General features: G+C 28.5%; 1 protein-coding gene across 1 annotated transcript in view; it reads right to left on the bottom strand.

The window, feature by feature from the left end:
* The window catches only part of LOC142332138 (uncharacterized), a 46,812-nt gene extending 29,533 nt beyond the window's left edge, over positions 1-17,279 (bottom strand). Inside the window, exons 1-2 of the mRNA XM_075378395.1 lie at positions 17,199-17,279; positions 4,913-4,999 (exon numbers count right to left, since the gene is read on the bottom strand). Of these exons, the coding sequence (XP_075234510.1) occupies positions 4,913-4,968 (56 nt within the window). The 5' untranslated portion in view covers positions 4,969-4,999; positions 17,199-17,279. The remainder of the gene's footprint in view (positions 1-4,912; positions 5,000-17,198) is intronic.
* Between the last annotated feature and the right edge of the window lie 1,318 nt (positions 17,280-18,597).

Raw genomic sequence — 18,597 nt, 5'->3', positions numbered from 1 at the left:
CAAGTTAGAAATTCAAGAAATTTTTTTTTTTTTTTTAATAAAGAAAAATATTTTTTGGCACTACAAAGTGGTTTAATCATCATAAACTAAATAACATCAAAATCAACAATAGTGATGCACTGATCATGTGTTTAATTAAAATGGTATATCTCTAAACTGTATGCTTAGAGCTAATCTTGTGAATTAGAATTTAAGAAGATTAAAACCTCTAATTACCTTATTTTGACACTCGAATTGCCACAGTCATTTTTGCAACAATGATCAATTGGCAGGAATAATTTCATAACTCCAATCAGATTAATTATTTGTATAACAGTAAAAGACTTTTTAGATACGTTTTGTACAAAACAAAAATATTTTTATCCTTCACCATTCTTCATATAAAAGATTCACTATAAATCAAGTTATACTATACAATTATGTATATTATGTATCTTTTAGTGTATATATAAAAATTATACACCTAATTTTTCTATCTATTTTTAAGGAATTTTCATTCAACATTTGCTTTTTCAACAACACTGAAAGGTTAAAGTTTCCCCCTGGAGAATTACAATCAAAGCACCCCATTTAAATATTGAATTCTTTAAAACATTTATTTCTAGAGTTCTGCACTTCATTTTTAGCTATTTTATAAATTCATAAACTCTTATTATTTTAATTTTAAACAATAATGATGGATATAATACATTTTAATATACAAAATTAAACAATTTTTTAAGCAAGAGGGACTTGAAAATTTATAAAAAGTATGATTTTATTCAAGGAGTTTACACTTCAAAATAATAATAGAATAATCATTATGAAATAATTATTCTCTTCTAAAACATTTTATGATTTATGAATCAAAATACATTTTATGAAGTTTTTTCTGTACAGCAACAAAATCCAGTCTGGAAATTCGATAGTTCTAAACAGCCTATCTGTGGGTCTGCATTTAGAAAATTAAAAAGTGATATCTGCTAAATCTTTTGTATTTTTATATGAATGAGTAATATCAATTTATAATAAATATCATGGTAATATAATTTATCAGAGAGATATCAGTTTTTTTAGCTTTTACATTAATTTTTAATAACACCTTCAGAATTTACAAAGCAGTATGCCCTTCCAACATCTAGATAGTTTTTCACTAATGCAAGAATACAAATAATGAATATGTACAGAAGATTGTATGAATCTTTTGTACATATCTTTTTGTATATATATCTTTCAGTCTGAACGATTGGTTGATATATGGTAAGATTGTATGAATGTGGTGGTTGAAATATCTTTCATCGACTTGAGAATGGTTAAGTCAGATAGAAGGAGAAATGTATTATAAATCTGTAATAAAAAAAGACTTCTAAACATGAATAAGGCCATGCACAACTATCCACTGTCATCTTATATGTTTCAGTACAATTGATAAATTTGTTTCATTAAAATGTTTACTGATAAGTAATTTATTTTGCATTCACTGCATAGTACAGCGGTATCATTTTCAATAAAAGAAAAAGATAGAAAAATATGTATCAAAACAATCCAAACTGGATCACAGGTCAAAAAGATTTTGCCATCTCTGATAAAATCACAAATCTCTTCATCATTCAATCAAATTAAAATCAGCTTGATACTAAATAGATCGATTAAATGATGCCATAGCTATGTTAAAAACCCACACAAGCTACAGTGTTGAGCAGACACCTTTTTATTATAAGTTGTACAATCTTTTTCAAGCAACTTTTTTCACATAATATATCTGGCTGGTTATGCATCCGACACTGGTTGCAAAAATCTTGAAACCTGAAAACTAAAATCAACCTTCCAAGATTGTTTTAATCAACTTCCATTAACTCTTCAGTTAATTTAGAAATAGCTACTCCCTCAGATTTTTACAATGCACCTATAGGAAATTTAATTAGCATTTCACATTAATTTCAACATTAAATAACATTATTTATACTTTCATTAACAATATTAGGGAAGGAGCTTCACCCTTTCACCGACATTATAAATGTAATTAAAAAGTTTTTTTATTTTACTAGCTTATATTGCAATAGTTTATTACACAAGTTTATTAAGCATAAACTGTGAAAGTACAACAGCCATAAATTGGAAGAGGTGCTTTTCATATCATAGCCAGGCCAGTACCGGAGCAGAATGGTGATCTCAATGCACTAGTTATAAATTTCAAACAGTTGCCCATCATCTCCTTTACAGCCTCGCGATGGAAGCATGACACCAAGAATGGCACGCCACTACTAAGGGAAGGTCCTTGTATAGATTTATACAGGATCTGGGGGGATGGTATGCCTTTCCATTTTTAAGGGCAACAGGAGCCCAAGTGCTCTCCAACCATGTAAATTTAAAACAATATTTGTTTTGGTTCTGCCTGGCAGCTGATGAGCTGTGCGTCTGCGGAGATCCAGTCAAATGAGCATATGATGTTTGACTGCTCTTAGGGGGACCTGAGACCGGGCCACCCTGGAACTTTGTAACTTAGAGGTCAAGGGGAAAACTGACCGCTCACAAACGGAGAGTCAGTGTGACAAGAGCCACATTGTCGAACCGTGTGGGAGTTCCTCGATGAGGTTGCGTTGTTCAACCGACATCGGTAGATAATTATTTACCAGCCAGGTAAAGTTCCAAGCACTTTAAATGGTGGACAGGTACTAGCTGGCATTCAGCGACCAAGGCGTGACAGGAAATTACTGTCTTTAATATAATAACAAGGGGTGCACATCTCCCTGGTTTAGTTTTATTGTATGGCAAGTGAGCGGTTGGGACATGTAAACAGGTGGTGTATGGCAAGTGAGCGGTTGGGACATGTAAACAGGTGGTGTATGGCACCTCACTTAGTCCGCTCACGCTGTTAGGTAAGCTCACTAGGAGCTGTTAGATTATTGGTTGCTAAACTGTTTTGAGGATGGTGGCAGGAGAAATGCCAGTTAACCAGTGACTAATGCCTAATGAAAATCTTTCATTTCATATATCACAGATTATAAACTTACTGTTAAAAAAATAATCACAATAATTTTGACTGAATTTTATAATACCTCTAATTTGTTATTAAAAAATTCTTTAGAATTGTTAATAGAACATAAAAGAAATTAATTGCCTTTAGAGAGTATACATAAAATTCATTATTTGTAACAGATGGATTATAACATTAGAAAGATTTCCTAGGAATAAAATTTCATTCAGGCAAAAAGTATACAATCATAAGGAAAATCTTATTGCCAAAAATGCAAAGAGTATAAGTTCAATGTCGCTACCTAACTGATGGAGGAAGATAAATCGCTTTTGCAATAGTGTAATATATTTCTGTAAAGTGTAGAAAAATACACATGGAACAATTAGGAAGTAGGCATTTTTCCAATTTAAAATTACTAGAGATTAAAACAAAATTAATGTAATACTGTAAGTGTATTTTAATTAAGTTATCATAAACTTAAATTATTAAATTTAAATTATGTATGATTAAATTAAATTTTTTTATGTATGATTTCACAAAAGAACTGTAATTACTTAAGCGTTTTGTTCAAATTGTAAACTATATCCTTTACAATGTATGATGATCCACAAGAGAAGAGTGCAATAGAAATGACTATTTGAAACAATTATAAAATGTAGCATAGTTACAAGAAATATAATACACACTAGAATGTAACATGAGATCAAGATGTACGTACATAGAGCTGCCATCTTACAGTTTCATTCCCCTACACTAACATTCCAAAACTCAATTGTCCTACACGCCTTCATTTTCTGCCATCATTTTTCTGTCATCTGCCATTGTGGACAAGTACACCTGCTATGGTAATCTAAAACTACATGCAGTGATAGAAGATTCAACAGTAGAAAATGTAAACACTAGTAACAATCAGATCGTAATCTAGAAGTTTTTGTTGATGAAACTATTGACTATAAATAGGTGGGCAATAAAATTCTGTGCATCAGAAGCCAGCAAAAAGCAAATACTTAAGGTGAATCTCACTGGTAGAGCGGTTAACCTGTTTCTTTGATCGATAAAAATACTAGTCACATCATCACATAACATACCGCCAATCAGATATAAATACTGATTTTGTGTCCTACTTGTTTTAAAGTAGGACACAAAATTTTTTAACAATATGAGAATTTATATCATCAAATTTACTTATGGCTAAACAAAAAATAATTCTCTGAATTGTAATTGTTTGTAAGTATAGATCTGGCACTTAATAGAGGACATGATTACTTTCTGCTTTTATAATTTTTCACGCATATTGTACAGCGTATCTTGCTTATCAGTTTAATGCCAACATTGAATTTTTACTGCTTATTTCCACTCCTATCTGACTTCAAACCAAATAATTTCTGAATGTTTATTACCTTTCCCATCTTATCTGAGATATAAGGAATCATAAATTGTACAATTTGAAAAATCCTGTGCTTTTGATCTTTAAAAAAAATAAAGGAAGTGGGTATCATCAAACTTCAAAATTCATAAATAATAAATAGGTTTTCTATTACGACAAAGAAGGGATATAAATAGTGGAACTGATGTCCCTTCCCTTCATAGTGAAATATTGATGGAAAAATTCAAATTATTTCATTCTAAATGCTGCAAATCAGAGTTGATTTTAGGGCATAAATAAACAAGATAGGAAAACAAAAATACATCATAACAAAATACATCATTTCTGTACAGAATATAATGATGTTCTTTGATTCTAAGTCGTTAGTTTCTGAGATAGTGGTGGATAAAAACTACTAGTTATCCACCATTAAAAGTTAATCATTAAGAAAAAAGAGCTAACTACATTAAATAAAAAACACACCAAACAAACAAATAGGCCAAAATTTCTTAATGTAACAATTCTAAGACCATATATTAAAATTATACACTAAATAACAAAAAATAAAAATTTTAAAGATTTTTTGTTACCTGTGAATTAGTGAGTCAGGCTGATTAACAGACTTTCCATCCAAATTATTGGCCATATCAAACAAATTCTTTCTTTAACTTTATATCCTAAAAAACAACACAAATATTAAAAATACTTTAAAACATTCAACATATGTATTTTTACCTGACAACAAATTAGTTTAATTTTTTTTTATCTAAAAAGTAAGAACACTTACCTATTTGTCTGAAGTATTTTCAGAGAATCAGTTCATCAGCAATCTTATTTTATAAAATAGACCATTAAAATATGAAAATTAAAAAACTTTTAAAATTATATATAGTCAAAAAATATTAAAAATGTTAGCATTTTATAATATCATATTTAAAACCATCCTAATATCAACGAAATGTAATAGAAATAACAAAGATGATGGACCACTGAATGTGAAAATAGGAGAAGTAAGGATTATGGAGGTAGAAGAATTTTGTTATTTGGGAAGTAGAATTACTAAAGATGGATGAAACAGGAGCGATATAAAATGATTTTGAAAGTATATGTATGGAGTGTCGCTTTATATGGAAGTGAAGCTTGGACAATCGGAGTATCTGAGAAGAAAAGATTAGAAGCTTTTGAAATGCGGTGCTATAGGAGAATGTTAAAAATCAAATGGGTGGATGAAGTGACAAATGAAGAGGTATTGAGGCAAATAGATGAAGAAAGAAGCATTTGGAAAAATATAGTTAAAAGAAGAGACAGACTTATAGGCCACATATACTAAGGCATCCTGGAATAGTCGCTTTAATATTGAAGGACAGGTAGAAGGAAAAAATTGTGTAGGCAGGCCACATTTGGAATATGTAAAACAAATTGTTTGGGATGTAGGAATGTAGGGGGGTATACTGAAATGAAACGACTAGCACTAGATAGGGAATCTTTGAGAGCTGCATCAAACCTGTCAAATGACTGAAGACAAAAAAAAAAATCAACCACGGTACGATACAGAATCTGTTCATATAGTTTGTGCATCACACCATGGTACATGTTTTTTTAAATGACAAAAGAATATGCATGCAAACATTTTTAATAATTTTTGACTGCATAAATTTTCAAAGTAAAATTTTTAATTATGTGTATTTTATGTGTTTCAGAGATATATCATTTCAGTATTTAGTATTAGGGGGAATTTTAGTATTTCAGAACATTTTCTTCCTAGCCAGTTATCAAATGTCAAGCTAACTTAAAAAATGACGAAACTCTAATAAGCAATACTCTTAAAAACTTACCAACATACTGATTACTATCAATTTCTTAATTGCAAAATATTTATTTAGTTCGGATACAGCATTATTATTCGATTGTCACGAAGTGTGGGTGGATATGTATGAAAATAAAGTTACATTTTATTGATAAAATTCTTTTCCTCAAAATCTGTTAACAGTAGTGGAAATTAGATAAACTTATTTGATTGATATGAAAGCTCATTTCTTTACCTAACTGAATAAAACCCACCCAGATAATAAAACCCGTTTTAATCAACACTGAAATCCACATACTAGAAAAATAATTTCGCACACAATTTTCAGCTAACTGGTAATTAAACCTTTAAACGAAACTAAACCGTTTTCATGCCAAAAGCGAATATAACGGCTAATTTTGATAATTCTAGCGAAAATGTATAAAGCTAACTCACTACTACGTAATAGACATTTTTATGGTACATTAGAAAATACCTCTCAAAATTTGTAATTGGAAGTTATTTTTACTGAATTTAAGTACTATGAAAAAAACGTTTATGAATTGTATTTTTGAATTTATGATCAAAATTTCGCACTATTAATCGCACAGTAATTCTAAAAACAGAAGAAACTTGTCTCAACAAAATAACTCCTAGTGCAGCCAATAATTGTCAACAGATCAATAAATTTACCTATTTAACCTCATTTTCATAATATCGATTCAAAACACAAACAATTTACTCGATTTCAAAATAATTATATTAAAAACGACAAATACCGTAGTTCTTCGAATTTAAGACGCACCCTAAAATTTAGTGGATAATTTCTGGAAAAAATAAAATCATCCAACAGAAATATTAAAATACTGTATAATTTAATTAATATAAATTAATTATTTCATTAAAAGTTTATCTATTTTGAAAAATCAATATAAAAAGATAAATAGTAACTACTTCAATAATTTATTGAATAATCCAAATATGCAGTAAAACACCTATTAAATATTTATGCGTTTGTGTCAAATGGCATTAGACACCTTCTGTTGAAGACGCACCTGACATTTTGACCCTTTAATCTGTAAAAAAAAGATGCGTCTTAAATTTGAAGCAATACGATATTATCTAGTCGTAATATCCAAAATACACAAAACGACTAAGTGTTTAAAATATAAATACCTCAGCTTTAAAAAACCTTTTCAGGTTTGAAAAATAAATATAAAAAAAGATAACAATTAAATTTAATATTATAATCTATAAACCACTATTATGGAAAAACTACATTAGTATGATCGAGATAAATAGTTTTAAAATGGTAAAATCCTAATTAGGAATGGAAAAAGATCAAAAGGGAACTTGAATTCATAAAAGAAAAATTGATTTTTTTTAAATATATGAAGTGTACATTAATATAAATGTGATTATAGACAATCTACCATCTAACATTTTATGAAAATATTCACTTGTTAACACAGTCAGCAAGTTAAGTTTCGAATCTGACCTGGTACTCTACTAACCTCCTCTTGGTAGTCTTATAGTAAAACTTTCATACTACACTCCTTATTTGAAAAAAAAAAAAGAGTGTCATCCCTATTAATATGATGTTGCTGCACATCTTTCTAAATCAGAGATAATTTTAGCCTATTCTTACCCTTACCTTGCTCAGCATGTATAAACTGAGTTCTATGTATAGCTGTCTTTTTCCTATTTAGCCTCCAGTAATTACCGTTCAGATAATACTTCAGAGCATGAATGAGGATGATATGTATGAGTGTATATCAAAATGTAGTCTTGAACAGTCTCAGTTTAACCATTCCTGAGATGTGTGGTTAATTGAAACCCGACCACCAAAGAACACTGATATCCACTATCTACTATTCAAATCAGTGTAAAAATAACAGACTTTACTGGCACTTGAACGCTGGAACTTCCAAATCAGCTGATTTGGAAGACAAGTTCACCACTAGACCAACCTGGTGATTCTATGTATAGCTAGACAGCTAGACAGCCAAACATTCACTGTGGTTGATTAACTTACTTGTAATACATTCTGGTTTATAGTTTGTCTAGCTAATCAAGCATAATTAAAAACTAAATTAACATGAACAAATCTTTTCTCAATAATTGTTAATTGTTATGCATTCAATATTATGAATTTTATCTAACCTGTATAATTAACTCAAGACAGCACAGCACCATCATGAGCTTTTTTTTCTCACCCTAATGCACTTGCCCATGGCAGTGAACAAAAAAATAAAGAATTTACGAAAGTAAAATAATTAGCACATACCATTGTCTACACACTAACATATACATACAAAATTTTACATAAAGTATAGCATGCAACCAAAAATTACTCAGCTATGTACATCAACCTATATTCATACTGAACTAGCAACATTTTTAGGAAGGAAAAGTTGCTTTCAAAGTCACAAACAAAATAAGTCAATACCTTATGAAAAATACTTAATTTACATAGGTAAATGTAAATTACCTATGAAACATACAGCACTGAAAATCCAAGATGCATATTATCTGATGTCTCACAATATATGCAACATTTTACATAAAGCATATAAGGTTACACATACTCGAAAAATACATTCCAATTATATAAATAAAGTAATTTTAACAAAAACAGCATAGTAAATAATGACATTACTCACAATATTCTATCACGTACCAATAAGTTTTATAATCGCTTCAAGAAATTCACCATTAATGATAATTGCAACCATTTGCAAGTCAATAGATGAATGATTTAAAATTTATCTTATGAAAACAAATTTTTGTTTATTTAAAAATAAACTTAAAATAAATAAACCTATATACAAGCGCATTAAGAATATTTTCAATTTTTTTCAATTTTTTTCAATTTTAACTTTCAAAGATTCTAACAATACAAATTCACAAGAAAAAAAATTAATTTAACAAGTTGAAATTTTCCAAGTATTTATTTTTTTTTTTTTTGTCTTCAGTCATTGACTGGTTTGATGCAGCTCTCCAAGATTCCCTATCTAGTGCTAGTCGTTTCATTTCAGTATACCCTCTACATCCTACATCCCCAACAATTTGTTTTACATACTCCAAACGTGGCCTGCCTACACAATTTTTCCCTTCTACCTGTCCTTCCAATATTAAAGCGACTATTCCAGGATGCCTTAGTATGTGGCCTATAAGTCTGTCTCTTCTTTTAACTATATTTTTCCAAATGCTTCTTTCTTCATCTATTTGCCGCAATACCTCTTCATTTGTCACTTTATCCACCCATCTGATTTTTAACATTCTCCTATAGCACCACATTTCAAAAGCTTCTAATCTTTTCTTCTCAGATACTCCGATCGTCCAAGTTTCACTTCCATATAAAGCGACACTCCAAACATACACTTTCAAAAATCTTTTCCTGACATTTAAATTAATTTTTGATGTAAACAAATTATATTTCTTACTGAAGGCTCGTTTAGCTTGTGCTATTCGGCATTTTATATCGCTCCTGCTTCGTCCATCTTTAGTTATTTTACTTCCCAAATAACAAAATTCTTCTACCTCCATAATCTTTTCTCCTCCTATTTTCACATTCAGTGCTCCATCTTTGTTATTTCTACTACATTTCATTACTTTTGTTTTGTTCTTGTTTATTTTCATGCGATAGTTTTCAAATCGTAGCATCTTTATCTTTTCACCTTGTACTGTTACTCCGAAACTGAATTGTTCTTTAACATCATTAACTGCTAGTTCCATGTAAAGATTAAAAAGTAACTGAGATAGGGAACATCCTTGTCGGACTTCCTTTCTTATTACGGCTTCTTTCTTATGTTTTTCGATTATTACTGTTGCTGTTTGGTTCCTGTACATGTAGCAATTGTTCTTCTATCTCTGTATTTGAAACCTAATTTTTTTAAAATGCTGAACATTTTATTCCAGTCTACGTTATCGAAAGCCTTTTCTAGGTCTATAAACGCCAAGTATGTTGGTTTGTTTTTCTTTAATCTTCCTTCTACTATTAATCTGAGGCCTAAAACTGCTTCCCTTGTCCCTATACTTTTCCTGAAACCAAATTGGTCTTCTCCTAACACTTCTTCCACTCTCCTCTCAATTCTTCTGTATAAAATTCTAGTTAAGATTTTTGATGCATGACTAGTTAAACTAATTGTTCTGTATTCTTCACATTTAACTGCCGCTGCTTTCTTTGGCTAGTATTTATGTTTTTCCAATTATTGCCTATTGTTTCTGTAAATGAAGTGCAGCCTTCACATACACTTTTGGTCAGCTCTGCCAGGAAATCCTGTTTCTATAATTTTTTGGCCCAACTACCTGGTACATCGCAGCATGTAAGTTGTCATTACATAGAATCTAAAAAAGTCAAAAGGGACCGGTTCTTGGTGCCTAGAAATTAGAGATCTTTCAGCTGAGGTATAATAACCCTGAGAGAAGTGACATTGGTCTTCCAGGGACCAGTTGAAGGTTAAGATGTTGGTCCAGCTCCCTGCAAATCAGACAATTTCTTCATTGGCCAAATCTCACAAAAATAACCTGTTTTGATAAATATAAATGATGATCTGAAAGCAATATATAGCCGATACTACAATTGCAATATTTTATTTTTTTTAATTAGGATAAGGTAATAAAAAAAGCACTATCCTGTTTCAACAAAAGTCACTTTCAGTAGGTGCAAACCCACAGAAATTGCATGTTAATAATAAAAAAAATTAATGCAGGGAAGTGGACAAGCAAGACCTAAGTCTCTTTGGAATGGTAGTGACATATTTTTTAAGAGATTGTGCACACACGTTCTTAGGCTATTGTGTACAAATAAAGATTAGGCTATGATATATATTAATTGATTATAATAAATAAAAACTGAGAAACGACAAAAGAAAATTTGAAAAGTCTTCAAATAATCATGTAAATAATTTATCTGTTAAAAATCTTCTTAGGTTATATGGAAAAACTTACAACAGCACTGCTAGAGAATCTTTGTATACAAACAAAAAAGATCAAAATTGGTACATATTTTGAAATGTAATGCTTAAACATTACATTTAAGAAGTTGGGGAACGTTCCTCAATTTTTGAATCTATTAAAAATACTCATTTAGCATGATTGAAATCTTCATACATTTCCCGATATGGTAGCCAACTTCATCTAAATGGAAATCCCCAGTTTTTATAATATTTTCAGATAAAACAAATGTAGCAGTTGTACTGGGCAGACAAAACACATAGTAGTAGTAGTAGTAGTAGTATTTACATCTCAATTTTGAAACAAAGATACAATTTAATAATACACAGCACCTATCAGAATAATATTTTTCACAATTTGCATTCTCTACAATGTCTTAAAATATTTCAGGCAAAAAACTAAAAAAATAACAATTTGCACATTTGTTGCTGTGGACATAATAATGCAAAGATTTTTATTAATGGAAATTTTGTTTGTTATGAACAAGTATAATCATGCAGACTACTGCAAAGTAAAAATAAGTACAAATTCTTTGTACTTATAATTATGGAATACAACAGAAAAATTATAATACTTTTCCATCTTCAATAACAGGGAAATTTGATTTAGCTAAAATTTCTTGGAAACTTCATCTCCGTTTTCCTGTATAAAAGTAACTGTTACAAACAGTAATCTTTCACTTATGGCATGCTTTTACACACATTTTAATGAAGTTTTTTTTTTTTTTTAATTGGATCAGAAATCAGTTTGGTTGTATGTTCCAAAAGTTAGAACCAACAAAATTCTATATTGTTTTAAAGAGTTTTTTTTTTTCAGAAAAAGAGTAATAAAACCAACAATGAAAAATATATTTTTAAGTATGACAGGTAAAGGAGAAGATAACATTCAGGTTCATAAATGGCCTCTACAGTTAAAAAAGATGGGTGAACTCTCTTTTAATTAATTTTTACTTATTTAGTTAATTTTTATTTATTTTTTCTGAAGAAAAAATAACTAAAAATTAACACGAGAACCAATGTTAAAATTTAAAATAAGAAGCAGCATTTAAAATTCGTAATAATCTTCTCAGTATGTCACACATGCGCGCGCGCGCACACACAGAGAGAGGGGGGGTTTAAAATTAGGAAGATTGATGAATAAAACTGTTGATGAAAAACTACTCGCTAGGAATGAAACTTACGACCACATGATCTAGTATTCTGCATGGTAGCAGCTAAGCTGATTGGCCAGCTTTAAGTATGATGTAGATTAGTAAAATCTAGACTACATCCGACATCTTAAGTGTCTGCAGTTTAGTTCCTCTTTCAGAGATGTTTTGTTAAATATACTGTTAGTAGCATTCATCAAAGCAGTTAAAATACGCCTTTGATATGCTGTCAAACTGTATATAATCATTTGAGTTTGTTTAATTTAGCATTTGTTTTTATCTAATTTTGGTTCAAAATCTCATTTCTAATGTACTTAGATCATAATTTTAATGTGCACATGTAAAATTTGCATTTTGTGATTATGTTGTGTACATGAGTCTAGTTTTTAAGCAATAAATATTGGTTTTAAACATTAGCTTCTGTTATGTGTTGTGCTTGTTTGTAAATGAAGGTACACTCAGTTTGGGACTTTTATACTGACATGCTTGTCTGTGGAACACACACACACATTTATCCGTAACTACAATAATTCAACTTTTGCAAATATTACATTGCTGTTACATTCAGTATATCTACGTCAGTTAACAAATAATTTGAACAAATTAATCTAATAAAATTGTTTTAGTGAACATTATTGGCTATATACTTAAACATATAGATAACATATTAAAAACAATATTTTGAAACTGATTGATGAAATCCAATACCGCTTTAAAAAAAATATATTAAAAGTTATAAACTATTCATTTTCAAATCACAACTCCAGTGAAAAAATAGTTTATAATTAAATTTCCAAATTAATCAATTATCCAATCTTTAATTTAGAAATCCAAAAACATTTTCTGCAAGATGAAATTCATAACTTTTAACATAAAAAAGAGATACATACTTAATTGTTATAAAAATTACACATCGCAATCATTTTTACAAAATTTTAAACAATTTCAGCATAGAAAGTTAAGGAATGTTTTCAAAACCATGAGTGAAAACCCAAAAAACAATATATAAATAAAAAATGTATCCATAAACAATATTCAACAAACTGAATGAATTAAAATAAGACTGACTAAATCAACAACTTTAACACAGCTTAAATGAATAGACACATTCATTAAATAGGGTTTCCTAACCGCTCATATGAAATACACCATTAACAACTGTGTTATCTAACACCACAAAGAAAAAGCTGAATTATATTCATAGTTTTGATTAATGTTCTAGAAGCAAATTTTAGAAGAGTCACATTTCACTTAAAATAAATTTTATTTATCTTAAAGTTATTAATTTATTAATACTTAAAAATAAATTTTATCATGCTCTTCTTCAAATGTAATTTTATACACTGACCAATGATATCAACCAATCTCATTTTTTTATAGTATAATCCATACCCCGTTTTCATAACTAAAGTAAAGAACATATACTGCATATTTCACAATTATGAATGTAAATTATGAATGTAATTATCTATGTAATGTTGTAATAATCCTTATACAAAGAACAAATTGCAAGATAGTTTAAAAAAAAGTAGATTAAAAAACATTTTTATTAAAATACAAATTATTTTAACACTAATGTAGTCCTTTTGAAGCAAGTGCATTTTTAACTGATATAGATTTTTAATTAATTCTACTAAAAAAAAAGCAATAGTTTTATCAGAATATAAGAATGTACAAGTGCCACCATGAATCTTGAAGCGAACTACAACGGCTAGTATGGTGCCTGTCTTCCAAACTGAAAACATTCGGTTTAGTTTTATGTAAATACAACTTATCCTACATTACTGGATGTTATTATGGATAACTTTTAAATATTCTCTAATTCTGCTGTTTACATTTTATAAATGATTAAGTATTTTCCCATAAAAATAAATTTTACGGAATATTTTTAAATGTTTTAAGAATGTAGGCATATTCTCAACAAGTGTTATAATTGCATCAGCAAATTCTAACTGATAAATCAACTAACATTATAATTGTCAGACATATATAAATATGGTTTATAATTTATCGTGATTTTATTTATCCTAAAAATAATTGAGGCAAGCCAAGTACACAACTCTGGAAATGAGTCACCTTTCTAGAATCATATCACGGAATAATATTACTAATTGTTTGCTATTTGCTCACAAATTTGGCATAACTTATGTATATATATATATATATATATATATATATATGTGTATAGTGTAAGTCAATCCTTCGAGAATCATATTCCTCTGCACTGTACAAATTATATTAATCCGATCAATCTAAGTAAAGAATTAATAATTAAAGTAACACCAGGATGGTTAGTTATGATATTAGTAACATGTACCCTAGCATATCCATAGATGAAACGATCAACATAATTAAAAATAAATTAATACACAATCATGAAGACCCTTATTTATTGATAATATTATTGTTATTAGAAATATTTGCCAACAGAATTATTTTGAGTTTAATGATAAATTTTATATTCAAGAAAATCCCTTACAAATGGGCTTTCCATTGTCAGCAATCATATCTGAGACTTTTTTACAAAGTTTTGAAAGTAAAATTGTTTATAGTATACTTATGTTCATGATATTTGTACTAGGTATGTTGATATTTTGTGGTCTACAATCCAGTAATATATAATGAACATTCTTACCACGATGAATTGAAATTTACTTTTGAAATTAATAAAAATTTGAGAATAAATTACTTAGATGTCTGTATCAAAATCTATAATAAAAATAATTCATAAGTTCAGTAAAAATAAAATTAAAGGAATAATCCTAAAGTCAAAGAGCAAAATAAAATAATAATCATCCTCAAATAACCAAAATATAAAAGAACCTAAACCCAAAACCAAAAATACAAACCATACATAGATATTCAAATCATACATGGTCACACAAAGTTAATACAAGCATAGTTACAACAACAATTACACAAAGTATAATTGAAGCAATAATAAATCAAAGAAATGGATATTATAAAACAAATTGCTAAATACAATTGGTAATAATGAATCTTAACTAGATAATATATACAAAAAACAAATTTTAAAAATTAACAATAATACATATTTAATAATGATAAATAACAAAAAATTGACAATGTACTTTTTAAAATATGTATATACTGATAATATTGTTGAAAACATAAGGGTTTATGATAAAACTTTATTTAAACCTGCATACCAGACAAATAATCATTTATAAAACATTTAAAAAATAATACCCATACAGTTTCATATGGTTTACACTACTTGCAATTAGTGTGATATTTATAAAATGAAGTGACTATATCAGATAAAACCACTAGATCTTTTAAAACTAGATTTGATGAACACTAGATATTACAAAAGTAGGAAACTGGATTTCTCTAATGTTTCTGATCATCTTATTAATAATACACATTCAATATCAAATATTCATACAAATTTAGAAATACTGGAAATTAAGAAATACAAAATTAATACAAATAATAGGATTAGTGACATTTTAGAAAGATTTTATGTATATAAATATAAAAATAAATTTAATTTGATCAATCATAAAAGCTGCTGAAGATAGCAGAGTTGAAGTATTCATAATACTTCAACTCTGACAGTCACATAACTTTGGCTAGCTAGTCCACATGGATTTCTATTTTATTTAAATTATTTATTTTATTTTGTTTTTATTATTGATTTTAGTTTTAAATTTTAATTTAATTTTAGTAAATGACTTCATATTTATATATCTGCAATTTTTAATTTTAATTTAAATTTAAAAAAAATTTTTGAATTAAAATTTTTTAGTTTTACTTCTGTTTTGATTTTAATTTGAAAAAGATCTTTTTAACAATTTTAAATTTTAAATCTTAAGTATAATATAAAATAAATTTTAATTTCAATTTTAGTATGTAATTTGATGTGAATGATTTGAAAAAATTATCTGGAGCAGCTGATGATGGGAATAACTCACGAAAGCGCTTTGCATGAATTGTGGAATAAGGTACTTAGGTTGATTGGATTAATGTAATATATATATATATATATCAAATTAAATGTAAAACTGTAATAATTCACACTGAGTTGAATTGTGTTCTGTAATCCAACACCAACACCACAAACCATATTAGACCCATTCGCTGTTAGGTAATGAAGCAAATGTTATGTTAAAAAGATAGTAGAATGATTATAAGTGCAGCTGTCATTGGTGGAACAAAGCACCAAGATTGATTGTGCCACCATACTATATAAAAATGAACCAAAAGCCTCAAAATTCTGATTTCAATAGCGCATATGTTTTCGGTCTAGTTTTTGTATCTACTAAAATGGGAATAATTACTTATTCTAAAACAATATCAATATCCACCTCTATCAAACCAGAAAACATTTTTTTTGTAACAGCACAGTACTTAGGCTTATGAGAAGCCGCCTATTATCCTTCTGTTGTATTAAAAACATTTATACAAACTCTTAAAAATGTTTGTCAATAAATGTATATTTAAAATACAATTATTTTCTTTTACATAAATAATACAATTTTGACAATTTTTGGAAAAATATACTAAAATTTTAAAAACTCAATTTTCTGTATTCCATTCTACAAATACACAAATGTGCTCTAATGATTTTCATTAATGCATTCTGAATTGTGAATTATGTAGTTATTGTTTGTACTTAATATCTTCATATTTATCTTAATTTTCATCAGTTTACATTTTAGATAATTATAAATTTGTAATAATTATGATCACACCTGGTTTTTTATTTTATAATTCACTACTTTGTAATTCTGCTCTGATCCATCCAGGTAGATTCTGTGTATATCAATCAAAATAGAAGATTTATTTATGGAAGTTTATTCTATGTTAATTTGCTTAGAGATTTCTCTTAAGTACATTATTATAATCATCTTATGGTTGTCTACCAGGTCTCTTGAACCTGTCATTTAACAATCGCTTTTACTTTCAGTTAAATTTTAGTTTTAGAAAGCCACCATTAACTTTAAATAAGTTATCTTACCTGCAAATCATGTAACAGAAGACAACTGTGCTGTTATGCTACTTCTTGAAGAATCTTTGGACAGCAGTACTCCGATGCTTTCTACCTATGCATCAGCTTCCCCTCACGTATTTGCCATGGCAAGTCCTACAAGTAGTTAAGCAACTGCTAGTAAACCCCACTACCAAACTTAATGTCTTACTTTTTAGATGGGACCAGTACGGCTGCCTTTAACAAGGGCAGTTAATCGATACAGCTGCTGTACAAAGATAATTTTTAATAAATGTGCAATATAGTGAAAAAAAAAGAAATATATATTTGTATTTAATTAAATAAGGTTAGGTATTTACCGTGGCCTATATCTTAATTCTCTAGAGAAATAAAGATATGTTAGGTTAATTTCAATTTTTGCTTTATTTATTTCATCATATGTTGACTTCAAATCAACAGAATCATAACAGGCCTTAGATTTTACAACGTTCCCAGCTTTTTCGGAAAAATAAGGAAATCCAACTCTAATAACTTTGTTTCATGATATATTTTTACTATACTTCATGTTTTTTATTCAATTTTTAACAAGTACTATGATAATGTGAAAGATATTATATATGAAAAAGTATTTTTATAGTATCGTAAGAAAATAAACATAACCTTGAAAAGTGAAGCAAATCAACATTGCTCACGATAATGTTAAATTTTTTAAATATAATTCGCTTTAACGTGAAAATGTCCTTTCAAAAGACCTTTTAGGACTGTCACTTCCATAAATTTTTTCAGTCAATATTCAAAGCTTGCTTATTTAATATTTTTCATAAAAATATATTGAATTGAAGATAGTACCTAAATTTACCGAATTCAAATTAAGCTATATGAAACTAATTAAAAAACTACTTTTAAAAAATGTCGGTAGCCATTTTATGGTCAAAATCTTAAAAAAATTTCAACTGACATCATCAAACTGAGAATAGTAGACCGGTTAAACTGCAAATACACAATAACTTCCGTAGAAATCCATTATAATTGTAATGAAATCACGCCAAAACAGAACCGCGTTAAAAATTAACATCAAATGATATACATCGAATCGTTAAAAATATTCTCTTCTGTATCAATGTGAAACCATTCACTAAATAACCAGTAGTTCAGTAAATTACACGGTGAGAAAGTATACCGCATTGTGACGTCAGAACATATTGAAAACTATTCATAGATTATAGATTCAGAGACACCTGGAAATAAATATTTCGCAAAGTAGTACTCATTTTTTAAATTTAATACGCTGTTACGAGATGTTCATGAATATCACGGAACTAAAATACTTCGTTTATACATTACATTACAACGCTATCGTTACATATTATACTTATTCCTGTATGAAAATTTATCTCTGTAAGACGGTGCAGTTGCTTTAAAATTGAGG

This window comes from Lycorma delicatula, chromosome 11 (genome assembly GCF_047948215.1).
Source record: "Lycorma delicatula isolate Av1 chromosome 11, ASM4794821v1, whole genome shotgun sequence".
Lineage (NCBI taxonomy): Eukaryota > Metazoa > Arthropoda > Insecta > Hemiptera > Fulgoridae > Lycorma > Lycorma delicatula.
The sequence above is the reverse complement of the archived record's forward strand: the minus strand, read 5'-3'. Positions and strand labels throughout refer to the sequence as shown.